The 18,781-nt window shown below is 43.3% G+C and overlaps 1 protein-coding gene across 12 annotated transcripts in view; it reads left to right on the forward strand.

Moving 5' to 3' along the window:
• DLG2 (discs large MAGUK scaffold protein 2) overlaps positions 1-18,781 on the forward strand; it is a 1,462,668-nt gene that overhangs the window by 1,084,544 nt on the left and 359,343 nt on the right. For all 12 annotated transcript variants that reach the window (XM_034759045.1, XM_034759046.1, XM_034759048.1 and 9 more), the window contains 2 exons: positions 7,752-7,896; positions 10,800-10,941. In XM_034759045.1, coding sequence (XP_034614936.1) covers positions 7,752-7,896; positions 10,800-10,941 — 287 coding nt within the window. The remainder of the gene's footprint in view (positions 1-7,751; positions 7,897-10,799; positions 10,942-18,781) is intronic.

The following is an 18,781-nucleotide window of genomic DNA, read 5'->3' on the forward strand; positions in this document are numbered from 1 at the left end:
CTTATGCTCCCAATACTTCTGCTAGTCTTAAAGGTGCCAAAGGACCCTCTGTTGCTTTTTAAGGAAAATAGGGTCTTCCTGAGGCTCTCTGACCTGACCTGGAATTGCTCCTCAGTCACCTGGGTTGCTTGTCTTGTTACCCCAAAAACAGACCCAAAGTACCCCCCAGAATAGCTCACATATTGTTCCTTCCTGGGTTTACCAGAAGTTCCCTTCAGCTGACCCATTTACCTGTTTTTGCAAGGTGAAAGGGGGGGTCCATCCTAGAGAAATTGCTGGGGTTTTGCAGGAATATTTTTAGGAACAACTTCCCAGTACAGTTGAGACTTGCTACCCTTGGGAGGACACAGATATAGCATTCCGATATAATTGATTGACACCCAGGGCATAATCTTCAAAAACAAAGTATTTCCTGTATTTAGTGTAAAAGCAATCTTCCCTATACAGTATAAACATATATCAAAAACATAAGCAAAGCCCTTAACATAATCCTTGGATACAGGCTAAAAATACCTGAACTATAAACATATAGTTAGCCCAATATTAAATGGTTGTGTTCTGCTTGTGGTAGTCAGTTGCTACAGTCGCTGACAGCAATCTTAAAATTTATAAAATGTATAAAACAATGTAACATTTACAACACAGACACATTTTTATTAACCCAAACATACAGACACATATTCATTAATCCTATTTATATCTATATTTTACACTATAGCTAAGGCCACGTCTACACTACCCGCTGGATCGGCGGGTAGTAATCGATCTATTGGGGATCGATTTATCGCATCTCATCTGGATGTGATAAATCGATCCCCGAATCGACGCCCGTACTCCACCTTGGTAGGAGGAGTAAGCGGAGTTGACGGGGGAGCCGCGACGGTCGATTTGCCACCGTGAGGACGGCCAGATAAGTCGAACTAATATACTTCGACTTCAGCTACACGAATAGCGTAGCTGAAGTTGCGTATCTTAGATCAATCCCCCCCTACTGTAGACCAGCCCTAACATGCTTACTCTCCATATTCTTCTCTCCGTCTGTTCTACCACGGTCCTTTTCTGCTGTCACCCTGTGGTTGCTTCTTCTGATTTCTTCTGACTTTTCATTCTTCTTCATCTGCTCCTAACTTTCTAAATTTTGCCTACTGACTCTGTCTTTCATACAGTTTATGAGCTGTTTTGGTTGGCTAGTCTTTTAAGCCTTCCTTTTCCTCCAATCAAATTTAGGTCCTTCCTGATTGATTTGTTCTTATAGTCCAATCACCCACTGCTAAATCTAGCTATCAATCAAAGCTGTTACATAACAAGTCTTAGTATTATGGTCAGTTTACTGTTATGGTCTGGTGACCCTCACCTAGTTTTGGACTAAGCATGCCTGGTTGATAGGGTGGCCAGGTGCCTGGTTTTTGACTGGAAAGTCTATTAAAAAAGGGGACCCGACACTGTCCAGTCAGATCTTCTGACTGGACACCCAATGTTCAGTTACTGCAGGGTGGGAGGCACCTGCACCTGCTCCTATTTAGCCAGGGCTGCCTCTTACCTGTGTCAGGTGGCTGCAGCTCACAGCCCTGGCTCCACAGGTAATTCCCTCCTGACCCAGGCAAAGAGGGTGGGTGAGTGGGGAAAAACATGCTTGGGGGAAGGGGAGAAGAGGAGTGGATGGAGGCAGGGCCTCGGGGGAAAGAGGCAGGGCAGGGCCTAAGGGGCAGGATTTTGTGGGGGAATAGGCAGGGCAAGGGTGGGGGGTGAGAGGCGGGGCAGGGGAGGTTCCAGCACTCCTGTTGGAGTGTCCAGTTTTTAAATATTACTAAGTTGGCAACCCTACTGACTGACCTCTCCCTGCAGTGTTGACCCTAGATTATGTTTGCCTGCCTGCTAATATACCACTGAAAACTGCTAACTCACCCTTCTTGACTGTGTGCCAACATTTCACACATACCACATTATCAAACTATAAACAATTGCCTCATCCTTACCATCCAATTGTCATTTTAATGTTATGGTCTGCTATTGTCACCCTATTTCTTACCAATTTAGTTAATCTTATTTTAGTTCTTCCCCTATTTTCAGTCAATGGTGGCAAAGCAATGCTTGCAGTGCTGTTCTTAGGAAGCAGAACGGAGCAGCTCAAAACTCTATAATGTCAGTCTCTGCTGGGCTGATACCCTTCAGTGACCTCGTCACCACCAACCAGTGTAAAGTTTCCCTTTAGTTAGCAATGGGAAGTTTAATGTGAACCTCCCATGCTGTGATGCTTCTCTCTCGTTCTCTACTCATGCCACGATAACAACAGCCAAAAACAAAAGTAAAAGGAAACTCTTTTGTCTCTGAGATCAGGCTTATGATTGGTTCTGGTAGTAGCTTCCAGCTTGTTCTATCTGTGCCCTGGGTTCAGTCTGGGAAACAGAGTCCTGAGCCCCTGTGGTCATCGCTGTTGTAGCCCAGGTGCGAGTTCCCTAGAGCCTTAGGGTATTATCAGGAACAACCAGCTCCAGGGGGGTTAGATTTGTGACTTCAGCTGCTGTTTGAGTCCCTCCATCTCATTATCCTGAATGAAATCTAGCTTGCGCTTTGTGGCTATGTAGGACGCCCAGCATTGTCAGTGCACGTTTTCCCTATCACACTTATGAACTTCAGTTCCTGTGGCAGTCTTTCTATGCCCTGGCTGCTGATTCCTACACCTAGTGATACCATCTTTTATCACTGGAAGCTGCTGGGAACTCCCTCTGCAAGATCCCACAGAAACACGCTTCTTTGCTGCTAATTAAGCTAATTTTAATGGGAGTTTTGTTATTAGCTAATCTCCTGTTAGTCACTCACTTCCTTTCATCTGTTCAGCACTTCATAGCTACTCAGATAAGCTCCTTTATATTAGTATTCACCCAATTTCCTCCTCACTCATTTGCTGTCTCACTTCAGCTGGCTTTCTAGAGCGCATGAATGTCCTCACTTAGATGGCACAATAACCGCACAGCTCTTACGTCAACCTTTCTGCACAAATGTTTCAATACTTCATAGACCATACAGTACACTCCTCACTTTACGTTGTTCCTGTTTCCCTTACAGTCTCCCTTACCTCTGACTGATATGTCTCAAATCTCATTTTCCTCTATCCTACCATACATTGGCTCTGCCACAGCCATTGGAGTGCAGGCAGCTTAAGGCTTTGTCTACACTGGCACCTCCACAAAGCTACTGCCCTTCGTTGGAGGTGGTTCTCCCAGCAATAAAGAGCAGCTACACAGCGCACCTTACAATGGTCCTGCTGCAGCAGCACAGCCACGCCGTTGTAAGGTGCGCAGTGTAGACGTACTTAAGTGACCTTGGTGGTAATTGAAATGCTGTCAAAATAAGGTGCATTGTTCTTTTGGTTAAGAAACAGAGGCGAAATCCTTTTCTCTTGGAGAGTGGGTGGGGTGGGGAGAGAGGGAGACATCCCTCCTTATTAATCTAACTGTTTATCTAATCAGAAAGAAGAACCAAAGCTTAATTTTTCTTAACAGTCTGTATCTCCTGTATGACATCCTTTTTCTGTGAAAATGGTAGGTGGAATGGTTCATAGAAAGGTATCTAGATGATTCTCTTTCTCAAAGCTGGCATACTATGCACATCTCTGAGTAGTGTTTAAGGAGTCAGAGAACAAGATATTTTAATAAATGCATGTTTTCATGCTTGTGTGGAGAAAAATCTATTCAAGTTTCATTATTAGTGGTCACTTTTTTATATGGAGCAAAAATAGAAAAGTTAGTTGGACCCTCCATGCACCCAGAACTCTCATCAGTGTTAACATGAGTTTTACATGGAGAGTAAGAACAGACATCTTAATACTTACAGCCTTGTAGGGGCTATTGAGAAATGGTACCGCATGTTCCTATGCTGAGTTTCTAAACTAATAACAGGAGTGTTTGGGAGGGGAGAGTCTTTTGTTCCCCTATTAGAGTGAAAGGTGCTAATGATTTGCACACTAAGGGTCACTGATGTACAAGCACCCAGGGTGGGTGAACTTTGCTATAGAGGGAGCCAGAGATACCTGGAGTAACTGCACCCCAAGAATTATCAGTGGCATTGTCTGTACTATCCTTTGTCTAGGCCATTAGAACGAGACAAAGTTGGGTTCTTTAGCTCACACAACTCTCTTGACTGCCCTCTTGGTGCAGTTACTCTAGGTCAGGGGTGGGCAAACTTTTTGGCCTGAGGGCCACATCGGGGAATGGAAATTGTATGACGGGCCATGAATGCTCACAAAATTAGGGTTGGGTGCTCTGGGCTGGGACCGAGGGGTTCAGAGGGGGATCAGTGCTGGGGCAGGGGTGCAGGAAGGGGTGCAGGTTCCAGCTGGGGACGCAGGCTCTGGGGTGGGGCTGGGGATGAGAGGTTTGGGGTGCAGGAGGGTGCTCCATGCTGGGATAGAGGGGTTTGGAGCGCTGGAGTGAGACCCAGCCACGTGGTGCAGCCTCCGTCCTGGCTCTCCAGCGGGAGCTCACGGGCCGGCTTAAAACGGCTCGCGGGCCGTAGTTTGCCCAGCACTGCTCTAGGTCATTAGACCCGTCTGAGCATCTTTTGTATTACAAAGCCACTGCACAAAAGGAAGATAGATGCTCAGACCCACCTTTCCAAGTCGTATGGTGTTTGTGAGCAGCATTGGACTGGAGATTTTCTAGATGAAAAGTGAAGGGGCTGAGGGAGAAAAAGGAGCACAGAGTATAAGCTGTGAGGCCCTGGAGAGAGAGACAGAAGCACAAGGTAACTTCCTCTAGAGCACGGCACAGATACCTGAGCTGAGGTTTCTGCAAGAGAGAGTTGCCTATGTGCTATATGTTATCATCCCTGTGAAAGGAAATAAAACTTATCTGCATTTTGTAGAAATAAGGTGCACTATGAAAATACCTGACTTGACAGCACCAATTTCTGCTCCAGACAGAAACTGACCTAGCAGGCCCTGAAAGTCTGCTACCAGTTGGCAAAAGGGCAACACACTTTTCCCCCCGGTCCAATTATCTTAGATGCTGGGAGTACTGCACTTCTGTGGGAGGAAAAGGTCTGAGATAGTGGCTACGAACTTGACAGAAAAAACAAGAAACAGTTTCCAGTACAGTACACACTAATGGTACATATTTAATATAATGATAAATCTTTGTCTCAGACAGGGCCAGAGCTGTTTAATGCAAGAAAAGACTACTGGGATTGAAATGGAGTCCTTTTTAGTTTGATCACTGATCCTACCCAGTAGGCATAGCAAGAGGCCACACATCTCTTTGGATTTCATGATTCTGCAATGGAGAACAAAAGCTTTTCTCAAATCTGAAAGGGGCTATTAGTCTACATATTGAATGAAAAACTTCTTATGCGCTGTGCCAAACACATAATGGATAGAGCTGAACAAATTTTAAGCACCTTAAAAGGACTGTTTTCCAATTTTCTGTGTAGTACATTTTGTATAGATGCCTGTTAGGGACAGGGTGTGCTGCTGGGAGACTTCAACTATGTCTACACTATGAACTAAGCATGTGATTCCCAGATCACATACATGTATTTGTGCTAGTTTGATTAGAGCTAGTATAAACAGCAGTGTACCCACCTGAACCTCATGGGTATGTACTTACAGTCTGTCTTACTGCGGCTACTCTACTATTTATACGTGTACGAGTGTATGTCTGTGAGCTGGGAATCACACCCCTAGTTCGTAGTGTAGACATAGCTTTTGTCCTAATGGATAGGATGGGATGTTGGCTGATTTCAGTCTTGTTTAAGACTTCATTCTTCAAACACTGTTAATCACTGTTCCAAGCATTCTGAAGAGTCCTATAGTTAGAGAGAACAAAATGTATATTTTTCACATACACCTCTACCTCGATATAACACTGTCCTCGGGAGCCAAAAAATCTTGCCGCGTCATAGGTGAAACCGCATTATATCGAACTTGCTTTGATCCACTGGAGTGCGCAGCCCTGCCCCCCCTTCCCCCTAGAGCACTGCTTTACCGCGTTATATCCGAATTCATGTTATATAGGGTCGCGTTATATCGAGGTAGAAGTGTATTTGTTACGAGGATAAACAAAAGTATTGCAAATATTTGTGACCAATTACTTTTTGCAAGTGGCAATCTGCATGTCCTTCATAGTTCTGACCATTTCTTCGTGTTTTGCTTCCCCCAACAAGTTTGCTTTGTGAAACTCTCATTTGTAGCTTTATCTCACTTGTCTTGACTGATGTATTTACTTTCTTTATGGTTTCTCTGAGTCTCCATGTTACAAACTTCAATTAATACAAACATGGCACTTGTCTCATCATGCCTATCTGAAAATGAAAACACATCTCACCTTAAGGAATCTTTCTAATCAATTTCATGATGGTTTTAGGATCTGCCCCCCAAAAATTTATTATCTGAATTAAGACAAAACACAAAGATATGTAACAGAGGATGGTAGGGAAAGGGAAACAAGAGGGTAGCTGTGCCAGGAACAGTGCTTACATAGATTAGTCAAAAGTTGATTTTTCAGAGTTTGAATCCCTTTTTTAAAGTATATAAATAAGCAAGAGAGATTTAATAGCAGTCACTTCTGCATACCAGTCATCTGCATGAAATCTATATCAATATGAATCTATATCCCTATCATTGCCCCTTTCCCGTTAGCCTGTGGCACTCTTGTCAGTGTAGATTGTAAGCTCTTCAGGACAGGGACTGTGTTGTGTATATGCCTAGCACAATGAGGCCCCATCCTTGGTTGGTCTCTAGGCACTACTGTAATAAACATGATTCATTATGAATAATATATCTTGGTTCCCTTTCCTAATGAATTAATTTCCCTTGCACATGAATATACGTAGGAAGTACCTTTATGCAGTAGAGTGCTCATGCTTCTAAATATACAAGACCTTTTCTCCTGCATAAAATTTTTCTAGAGGAGTAATCTAGATTAGCAGCTCCTATTGACACAATTCCCTTCCCCACCTTGTCTTCTTTGCTATGCCCTAGTGCACCTGATATATTTCTCTGCATCAAGCCCACACCTCATGTCTGTAATCACCTACCCTCTCACTATTTCAGTGTTTTTCTACCTACAGCTCCAGAAAACGGTCACATTTTTCACCTTCAAACCCTCCCTTCCCAACTCCACAGCTGCCGCTGTTCACTCCCCACCTCTCCAAAGTAGTCTCTTATTTTTGTCTCCCTTCCTCCCCTGCTTAACTTTCCAACTATTCATTTAAGTTAATGGGCAAAGAGATTTTAGGGTGTCACTCACTTATGAGGTCCCATTAGGAACTAGTGCATGGGTGCAGCATCATCAAGTATCCAAGTAGTTAATAAGAATGTGGTTTGGGCTTTTACTGCCAGCAACCAGATGCTGATAATCAATATCACAAGTGGCTGCTCTGATGTATACCTATCCCTTGCATCCTGTGGTGCACAGTTTGCTATTAAGCTATTTCGGTTTCTTGTTATGTTTCTGCTAATGATGACCCTGGTAATGTGTCGTACTGGAGCAGACACAATGGCATATCTAGCACTTTACACTGGGCTATGGTACTACAGCTTGGGGATTGCCAATACTGCTAAATAAGACATAGGTGGGCCAAGAAAATGCCTTAATCTGATTTTTCTTCTTTATTGTATAATAATGTTACTATTCTATAATCTGCAGCACCTTTTGTCTACAATTCTTAATGCATCATTGATAACTGTACAGATAATATGGATATTTCTTCTGTATCTATCCAGCCTTACTCATCTGTCTAATTTCTCCTTTAAGGTAAATAATTACAGTTTAGAAGAAGTAACTCATGAAGAGGCAGTAGCAATATTGAAGAACACATCAGATGTAGTTTATCTAAAAGTTGGAAAGCCCACTACCATTTACATGACTGACCCTTATGGCCCACCAGATATTACTCACTGTAAGTGCCTCATTGCATATTATTTCATATGTGATATCATGTTTTAAGTGATTATTTCGACTTTTCAAATCTAGACAAATATCAGGACATCAGCGAAGCTTTTACAAGGGATTGGAAGGCTGAAAAATGGAACTGTTATTTAGATATTATACTGTCATGATATGTTATATTTGAAATAACACTTTTTGCAGCACAAGTCCAGAATTAACAAGATAACCGCACTACCAAATTTATTCCAGAATGCTATTGTTGAACTTTAGGCAGGTACACTGTATCTTTTGTAACAATTAAGGGGAAAACATTTTTACGTCAATGTAATATTTTGAGAGGTCCTGGATTAACAGATGTGGAGAGAGGAGTGCTCAGTCCACAGGACAGGTACAACACAGGCAGCAGAAGACTTGCCTACATCAGGGGCGGCTCTAGCTTTTTTGCCTCCCCAAGCAGCATGCCTGCGGGAGGTCCACCGGTCCCGCAGCTTCGGCGTACCCACTGCCGAATTGCCACCAAATCCACAGGACCGGCGGACCTCCCGCAGGCAAGCCGCCGAAGGTTGCCTGACTTACACTCTCGCAGGGACCGGCAGGGTGCCCCCCGCAGCTTGCCGCCCCAGGCACGCGCTTGGAGTGCTGGTGCCTGGAGCCGCCACTGGCCTGTATGGACTCACCAAACAAAAAGCCTGAGGAAAATTGACATGACATTTCATAGAATCAGGGAAGGAGACCTCAGGAGGTCATCTAGTCCAATCCCCTGCTCAAAGCAGGACCATTTGCATTTAATGGACTTGTAATTTATACAGTATTTGCATCCAGCATAAAATGATTGTCCCTCTACATAATTGCCCTCCAAATCTATCAATTACATCCCCATACATCAGCATACTAATGCTCCCCTGCTCCCTATCCATCCACTCCCTTATTTATATCCATCCTCTGCTTCTTCACCCAACCGTCCGGCAGTGCTTCCTCTTGCACTCAGTGCATCCCTTCCTAATGTGCAGGTAGTCCTCCCCTCCTCAGTACCCCATTCTTTAGGATGGCACCTTGTCACTGAGGCTCCAGGCTCTTCTGCTCAGCTTCCCTTCTCCCAGCCAGCAGGCAGGAGTAATCCATGCCACTTTGGTGCATCTTCTGGCCTGCTGCAGATTCCCTCCTTTTGCCAATTAGTAAATGCTCCCTGGCTTTAAGCTCCCTCTGAGTCTCTCATTGGAGGCGAGAGATGAGCCGGGAGGCAATCTGATTGGCTTGCAAAATAAGGAGAGTACGGAGTCTCAGCAACTGACCCCAGCTCATGCTAGCAAGCTGCCAAAAATTCAATTGTCACCAGAGGCCATAAAGCCAGCAAAGGGGTGGAAAGACAAAGGTTCCCTGTAAAAGTCAAAGATTAGGCACATCTGCACTTCTGTATCGTTATTCCTCAATTCTGATCTGGCAGGACCAGCTAATCATGGTCCTTTCTATTCACAAGGCCTTTGAAAGGGCGATAACTGCATTGGTGGTTTTGTAACATGCACATCTATATATTACATTGAACTGGACCTAGACTACCTGTTTATTTAGCAGACGCTACTAATCAACCAACAGTTGGTGATGGTATTTGTTAACTACTAATCTGGGCTGATTTCTTACCAGTGACTAAGAAGTTTAAAAGACTCACTAGCACCTTACTAATTCCTTGAATTATCTGGTCTTCCAGAATAATATTTCAAAAATTGTGAAGCAGCACATGATGTTGAGCAAGATTAGGGAGGCAGTGTGGCCTAATAGACAGAGTACTGGAGTAGGCCTCAGGAGACCTGGTTTTCATTCCCAGCTGTGCCACTGACCTGCTGGGTTACCTTGCGATGTCACATCACTGCTCTGTACCTCAGTTTCCCCATCTGTATAATGGGGATAATGATACTGACCTCCTTTGTAAAAATGCTTTGAGATCTACTGATGAAAAGTGCTATCTAAGAGTTAGATATTATTAGTGATCAGAAATTCCAGAGGGGGAAAAAGCTTGAAAAGACTTTCAGTAATTGGTTGGTGCATACAAGTTTGTTTGTCTCTTAGGAAGGAATAACTTTTCTCTATAAAAGCATTTGGTCTTAAAATATTTAATATTTCACCATCTAAAGAATGGATTGAAACTATGACTAGAAAGTTTAAACACCTCCATTTCAAAAGGAAATTAATCATAAGTCAGTGCAAAAGCATGTATTTGATTTTCCTCCTTAGTATTTCCTTTCCTCTGATTACATGAATTAGAGATTTGGTCACAGCCATTATTACATATTTCCAGCCGTCACTATTACTTTGACACCCAAAGCAAAATACTTTGAGACCCAAAGCAAAATACAATCAAACAGCATAGTACTGTCTTTGTTAATCATTAGCATATATCATATCTATATTAGCTTTCATTCTTCTTAACAACCTTTCCTGGGATCTAAATTATGATGCAATCTAAATTGGCATTGAAAATTCAGTTTAGTGGGATCCCAACTCTTCTATGATCCTTGGAATAATCCCTGCCTAAATTATAATCAATGCTTTGCCTTCAAATGCCCCTTTCATCTACTTATCTCCTACAACTATCTCCATTCCTTTTTGCATTCATGAATTTATTCATGAAATGCCTTCCTGTTTTCTGTCTCCCAAGCCATCCCCTTCTCATCCAGATCCCTCCTAAAGATCCTCTCCTTCCTTAATCTCCACACAAAGTGGGTGAGTAAACAAAATGCTAGCCATTCATTCCTTCTCTGCCCTGTTTAGATTTTACACTCTTTCAGGCAGGAACTGTCTGTGTTTTATGTCTTGTACAGCACCAAACACATTATTGGTGCTTAAATGAAAACAATACCATCACAACCAAACCAAATGTGAATGTTACTAACTACAATTGCTTATTTTAACCATCAGCTTATTCTCCACCAATGGAAAATCATATACTCACTTCTGGCAACAACGGCACTTTAGAGTACAAGGCGTCTTTGGCTCCTATCTCACCAGGAAGATACTCACCGATTCCAAAGCACATGCTTGTAGAGGACGACTATACCAGGTCAGATATCTTTCTTTATATATTGCCTTTGGTAATGACTGCAATGCATATTAACAAGGGAGAAGGAACACAAGTTAAAATAAAGGATGGGTTCAACAATATTTAGATAAGTTAGATGTATTCAAGTCGGCAGGGCCTGATGAAATTCATCCTGGGGTACTTAAGGAATTAGCCAAAGCAATCTTGGAACCATTAGCGATCATGTTTGGGAGCTCATGGAGGACGGGTTGGTCCAAGAGGACTGAAAAAGGGCAAATATAGTATCTGTCTTTAAAAAGGAGAACTATAGACCAATCAGCCTAACTTTGATACCTGGAAAGATACTGGAACAAATTACTAAACAATCAAATTGTAATTTAGAGGCTGTTATAAAGAGGATGGTGATTGATTGTTCTCCATGTTCACTGAAGGCAAGACAAGAACTAATGAGCTTAATCTTCAGCAAGGGAGATTTAGGTAGAGATGAGGAAAAACTTTCTAACCATAAGAATAGTTAAGCACTGGACTAGTCTTCAAAGGGAAGCTGTGGAATCTCCATCTTTGGAGGTTTTTAAGAACAGGTCAGACAAACACCTGCCAGGGATGGTCTAGGTTTACTTGGCCTGGCCTCAACACAGGGGACTGGACTAGATGACCTCCCAAGGTCCCTTCTGGCTCTGTCTTTCTATGATCCTATGGTAAATAACAGCAATGGAGTATTTGGTGCAATAAATGGACTGAGCGTATTATGTGGAAATGAGACAGCAGAGCTTTACCCATTTAGTTGGTTTTGAAGCAGATGGGAGGGGGGTGCTCTCTTTATATCCTGTATTTCAGCTAAGTGTTGCTGCTGAGACAATTTATATTTCATTCTTATTTGAAGGGTGGTTAGAATATTGCTCACCCTGCCATCCTCTTTAAAGGCTACTACAGAAATGAAATGAGTTATAGTATGACAGAATGAAAATTGTACTTGTTTCCTTCAGTATTCTTCTATTTTCATAGTTTAATAGCATTTCACGCTAGATGGGACAATTGTGACTGACCCGCACACCACAGGATAACAACCTCAATCCAGTAATTCCTGCATCAAGCCCCTAACTTCTGTTTGCTTTCATTGTGTGTGTGCTCTTGTATTTCTCTAAGGTCCCTTAAACTTCATGACTTGTGTGGCAGCTGGATTTGGAGGGCTTCATGACATTTGTTTTTAACAAAAGGTTAAAGTGTGGGAGAAACACACCTCCTCTCCCTAGCTTGGATAAAGCAACAGCCTCCTACTGCTCTCTCTTTTCCTTGGCTGAGTGTGCTGAGAACTCCCTGCTTCTTTCAGTACTGTAGGAGTTTCACCAAAGTTGAACTTAACCCAATGAGTTGTTTTCCTATAGGAGTTTCTTCCATCCAATTAGATATTTTTAGTTAACAGTTAAAAGATGCATTTCATCAAATTCTGGATCACCCCAGAAAAAGGGACTGGAGTGAAGTGTTTGCAGCAATCTGCATTTTGTACTATTTGGGAAATGCAACAACTGGTACAAAACAAAGCAGTTTGTCTGCTGAGCAGCAAGGGTTGCCGTGATCAGAGCACCACAGTGTTGTTCTCTCTGTACTGGATCCCCAGTGAATAGTGTTCAGCTTAGGTCTGGCACCAAAGCCTCTTTGATATTGGCAGTAGTAACCTGAGAGATTGGCTTTCTGTCTGCAGCAGTGACCTCCCATGACAAGCAGATTTCATTGGAACCATAAAACTGTCATCCAGTAGGAAGAGGCTCATAAGCGTGACAGAACCAAACAATAATATCTTAATGCTACTCGAGCATTTACTCTTACCTGATAGAATGGAAGAAGATAACGTTGCCATTTTTAGAATAATGGTAAGCACTCAGATGCTACTGGGATGGGCAACAGTATGTGAACTTGGATACTCTTGTACAGTGTTCATAATTGGAGCAGGCCTGGAAGTTTCTTAATGGAAGTCTTTCATCAGACCCTGGGAGAGTCGCCCTCCCTATCGATGATGCACGTCTCAAACTGGCTAAGGCCCTCTGGAGCACACTGGCTTCGATAGCACCTGTGGCTAAGCACATGGAAAAGCACTATTTCATTCCATGCTGGGATTTGAGGGGTTTTACTCCCATCCAGCCCAAAATTGCCTAGTTTTAACTGCGGTGAACAACAGAGCTCTGCGGGGCAGGTTTAAGTCCTCAAGGATAGGGACTCTAAATGAATGGATCTCATGGGCAGGAAGATTTACACTTCCTCTTCCTTGTAGATGTGAATTGCTAACCAGCAAGCCTGCTGTACAAGTAAGATTTTTTTAACTGAACAGCTACATCAAAGTTTGCAGACCAGCTTCCCAAAGCCTAGCAAGAGGCATTTCAGGCATTTGTCTGCGTTAGCCATCATGGACACCTCATCAGAGTGACGGCCTCCACAGTCATCATGAGGCGGGCTTCCTGGCTGCAGAATTTGGGCATTGCCCCTAATGTCCATCAAGCCACTGAGAATTTGCCTTTTCCAAACACTGTTCTCGGACAAAAATGACAAGACGCTACTCTCCTTCCACGACTCCAGGGCTACCCAGTGGTCCTGGAGGGTGTACAGACCTGTTTTGTGTTTCTCCACTGTTCCTGGACTCCTTACAGTGGTGGATGTATCCAGAGAATATTTTCCAAGGCTTTCCCTTTTTCTGGCCCTCACCAGCCAAGCTGGTTGTTACTGACGCCTCCCTGATGGGTTGGGGGGGCACACTTGCAGTTGCTGAAAGTACAGGGGTTGTGTTCGGAGCAAGAGACCTCCGTCTATATCACCATGCTGGAGCTTCAGGCCATCTATAATGCATGTCATGCTCTTTGGGACTGTCAGGGACTCATTTGTTCACATACTTACCAACAATACCACCACAATGTATTATGTGAACAGACAAGGGGGAGAAAACTCTACCTTGCTCTGCTGAGAGGCAATCAGGCTGTGGCAATTCTGCATTGAGGAGAACATTAGTCTGATAGCCATTCACTTGCCTGGGTTCAGAATCATCTCGCGGACCATCTCAGCAGGTATTTTTCCCTGAGTCATGAGTGGTCTGTGACGACAGATGTCCTCCAGATTGTCTTCACAGCTTGGGGCATCCTGATGATCGACCTGTTTGCAACAAGGTACATCAGGAAATGTCATCTGTTCTGCTCTTGAAGGGGGCCTCAGTCCAGGCTCATCATCCGATGCTTTCCACCTCTGCTGGCAGTCAGCTCTCCTGTATGCCTTTCCCCCGATCCCTGTCATCCCTCAGGTCCTCCTCAAGCTCAAGGTGTATCGGGCCAAGCTCATTCTCATGGCCCCAGAATGGCTGAGACAGTGCTGGCTCTCCAACCTTCTCACACTGTCTATTCAGCCTGACATACCGCTTCCTCCCCATCCCAACTTACTGAGTCAGAACCAAGGCAGCACCTTGTATCATGCACTCAGCTCCCTGGATCTCACGGCGTGGCTGCTGCATGGCTGAATGAAGAGGAAGAGCAGTGTTTGGCAGCTGTCCAACAAATCCTCCTTAATGCAAATCCTCCACCAGGATGCCCTATTCAGCTAAACTCACGCAATTTTCAGTGTGATCATTAGCCCGCAGAATCCAACGTATCCAACGCCTCTATCCAGGATACCCAACTGCTGCACCTTCAGTTGTTGGGGCTTCTGTTTAGTTCATTGAAAGTGTATCTGGAGGTGATATTGGCATTTCATCCCCCTGTTCAGGGAAGATCAATCTTCTCCAGTGCCATGGTAGCAAGATTCTTAAAAGGACTCCTTCGTCTACATCTCTGTTCCAAGAGCCGGTTCCTCTGGGGACCCTAACTCAGTGCTAGTGGCCTTAATAGGACCTCTGCTCAAGCCCCTGGCATCTTGTCCCTTTCTACTTGTGTCAGAAAACTGCATTCCTGGTAGTGATTACCTCTCAAGGGGAGTGTGTGAGCTGCAGGCTCTAATGGCAGAGTCTCTTTACAAGTCTCCAAAGACAAAGTGACTTTATGACTGTATCCAAATTTTTTGTCTAAAGTGGTTTCTCAGTTTAATTTGAATGAGATGGTATGTTTACCTGTGTACTTTCCTGAGCTGTTTTCATCTCCAGAAGAGCAGCGTCTCCAGACATGAGATATCAGGCAGTGCCTACCTGTTTATCTGGATAGGGCTAAACCTTTTTATGCTTCACCTCATTTGTTCGTGTAATATGCAGATCACATGAAGGGTCAAGCGGTCTCTTCACAGATGATCTCTAAATGGATAACATCCTGCATCAAGATTGCATATGAAACAGCTTCAGCTACGCCCCCTCAGTGGGTGTGAGCTAATCCAAGGAGGTTGAAAGCAAAATCCATAATGTTCCTCAGTCACGTTCCTGCACTGGACATGTGCAGGGCTACTTCGTGGTTGTCGATACATACGTTCATGAACCCTTACTCCATAACCGCATCTTCCAGGCTGATGCAAGCTTTGGTAGAGCAGTCCTGCAGTCCTTCTTTAGGTACACTCTGAGCTACCTCTCTTAGGTAGTTACTACTTGTGAATCACCTAAGTGGAATACACAGCTGAATCTGCTCAAAGAGGAAGAAACAGTTCCTTGCTATAACTGTTGTTCGTCGAGATGTGATGCAAATGTGTATTCCATGACCCACCCTCCATCCCCTCTGCATCACAGTCTCGTTTCTGGATGTTTCATGAGAAGGAACTGAGGAAGGCACTGTCTCATGTAGCCAGGGGTGGGGCTATGGCCAAGAGGTGTGAGTGCCACCCCTCTATGGGTACTGCTAGTCAAATTTCTCTGGCTCTGGTGCACTGGGTGCACATACACCTAAGTGGAATACATGTCTGCATCAGATCTTGAAGAACCACAGCTACAGTAGGTAACCGTTCCTTTTCTTTCACTTTCTCATTGTCATAATATTTCTGTTGTATATTTTAAATGGTTGGGCATTTAAAGCTGTTTTGATTTGTCCCCCCGTTTGTGGGCTGTTCCAGGTTTTGCTGGTGTATACTGTACTTTTGGACAACAAATAGTTTGTGTGTTGATGAAATTTGCATTTAATGGCATGATCATTAAAACACGTAAATCATAGTAGTTAGTGTAATCTTTTCTTCTTAATAAAAAATATGGCAACAAATTAACTTAGCTACAGTGCAATGTGAATAAAGCAAGAGAAAAGCTCACCTGAGCCACCAGTGTAATGATGTTGAATGTTTTCCTTTCACTGTGCTTTGTTTAGTTTTGTATGCTAGCATGATCCAAAATGCCACCAATGAAGGCACAATTTTATTTTTTACACATACTCTTGTTGGACACTAAATATTAAATAGTGCCAGCAATGGTGACTTTACAGTTCTCTTCCTGCATATTTTGTCCTTTATGGTATCATTGTCACATTTTAAGTTAGTGGACTATGTGACCAGAAGTGAATAAGACACATGCCAGTAACTATAACTACCAATGTAATCTTCAAAATTCTGCAGATATGTTGCTCTTAAAAAATGCTTCTATTAAGCTGAAAGAAAAGACACAATCTGGCCCTGATTTTTTTTTTTTTTTTGGTCATTAATTACTTCGAGGGAACTGTAAATCACTATTTGCTCTCCAGCAGACATCTGGCTCCCTATTTTTAGAAAATTGAAAGTACATTCTAAAAAATTCTGTAGTTCTCAGCTGTTCACTTTTCCTGCCTTTAATAAGAGAGACAGGCAGAAGAGTCCAGAAAAATAGAGAACTCTTATGTTGTGTTTTACCTTCTTTTTAACTTCTGACAAGCAGTGCGTCAAGCAGCTGATGTAAAATTCACTTTAACACTTAGCTGTGGCTAGATATTAAAAATTCATGAAAAAACCCATCTGAGTTATCTGTTTTGCTGTGAAATGCATGTTTGATTTCTTTTTATATGTAACTTTGTACAATAACATCTTTGTGAAGCAGAGAATTCTGGTTTGGGAGCGGAGGGAGAGGGAGCATTGCATTGAAGGCTCCAGGGAATTTTTCTCTTTATTGAGAGTGGCATTGCACAGCCATTTCTTATTTACTTGATTAAGCTACATGACATAATTTATCAAACTGTCTTGTAGAATCAACTTTAATGCTGTTTTAATGCACAGGTTTGATTGCTCATAATTAAAACATTATCACTAAATGTAGTATAAAATCTGTCATATAGCCATTTTCTGACATTGTTGTGGTCTTTAGTAGAACACAAAAATAAAGCAGGAAAAAAAGACTTGCGGATTTCAGTAATGAGAATCTGCAAACTGTTCCTCAGGGAGCTTTAATGAGTTGACTTGGCCCATCTATTGACAAAACACTGCACATGTTTTAAAAGGGTATATATCGCTGAAGGGAGTTAGCTGTACTTCCTATTAGCATTATTCTTGAAGAAGCAGAATCAAAATTCATATTTCCTAGGTGAATCAGATCAAGGTATAAGGAAGACAGTGTTTTCATGTAATGAATTCTATAACATCTTTTTGACCTGGTCTTGCAATATGGTGAAATAGAATTGAGCTGATACAGTTATAAAAAAATATGATGCATAATCAGTACCTTTGAAGAACCAGGGTAGGACAGTCTGAAGCACCACTTTGTCTAAAACGCAGCATATCACCGCTCCCAAATACATGGGTAAACTATGTATCACTCTAAATATAGGTGGGGCTGGTAGCCCTGCCTATTATTAAGGTTGCCTGACGCTTCCAGTTATAAAACCAGATTATGAGTTTTTTCTAACTGAGCCAAACTTTAATGGCTTGGGTAGAAATTTTCCATGCTAGGTTTCTGCCTCTGGCTGATGTTTTTGTTTGTTTTAATTTCACCTAAAACAGTTCAGCCATTTCTGAGAATGGGGCTAAGGTGAAATGTCTCGTTTTGCCCACGTTAACAATGTTATGGTAACTTTTTCTTTGAAAAGACTAACGCTCCCATCCTTTGGACTACAAGGACTTGAAATTTGGCATGAGGGTGGCCTTTGTTTCAAGCATATGCCTCTTGTCATTCCTGTGAAAATCCACCCAAATTTGGCCTTTGAATTGCAATTTGCACATGCTCAGGAGAGACTAGTTCAGTTTTAGCAGTTATAATCCCTGAATAATCTGCCCTTACAGAGCATGCGCATGCCTCTCACAGCTCCCAGGGCTGACCTGCCTGCACATGCACCATCCCCACCGAGTGATGAGCCTCCTCAGTCCCAGAGTTACAGGGGTGGAGCTGGACTTTCCCTGTAATTGTTGCTGCTCAACTGCTCTCCATCTAGGTGGGACCAGACACTGGAAATCAGAGCAGGAAGGTGCTGCTGGGCTCCGACTAGCTGGGCAAAGAGTTTGAGGCTGGGACAAGGAGCCAGGAGTGGGGAAGAGACAGGACAGGGACAGGGCAGAAGGGATCAAGCTTGGTGGATACTGCCTGAAATCTGTGCCCTTTAGACATACTCCCCCCACAGAGTCTGGAATGGAACCCATGATTCCTGAGTCTCACCATTCCTCTGCTGTTAGCAGATAGCTCTGAAACCAACTGGAAAAGTGTGTGTCCCCTCTAGTGCTGGTCCACATAGAGGATGACAACTAGTACTACTGTCGCTATCAGTTACTTTGGGCAGGTCTTCACTACAGGGGGGGGGTCGATTTAAGATACGCAAATTCAGCTACGCGAATAGCATAGCTGAATTCAACCTATCGGAGCCGACTTACCCCGCTGTGAGGACGGCGGCAAAATTGACCTCTGCGGCGCCCCGTCGACGGTGCTTACTCCCACCTCCACTGGTGGAGTAAGAGCGTCAATTCGGAGATCAATTGTTGCGTCCCGACAAGACGCGATAATTCGATCCCCGAGAGATCGATTTCTACCCGC

Source organism: Trachemys scripta, chromosome 1 (assembly GCF_013100865.1).
Source record: "Trachemys scripta elegans isolate TJP31775 chromosome 1, CAS_Tse_1.0, whole genome shotgun sequence".
NCBI classification, from domain to species: Eukaryota; Metazoa; Chordata; order Testudines; family Emydidae; genus Trachemys; species Trachemys scripta.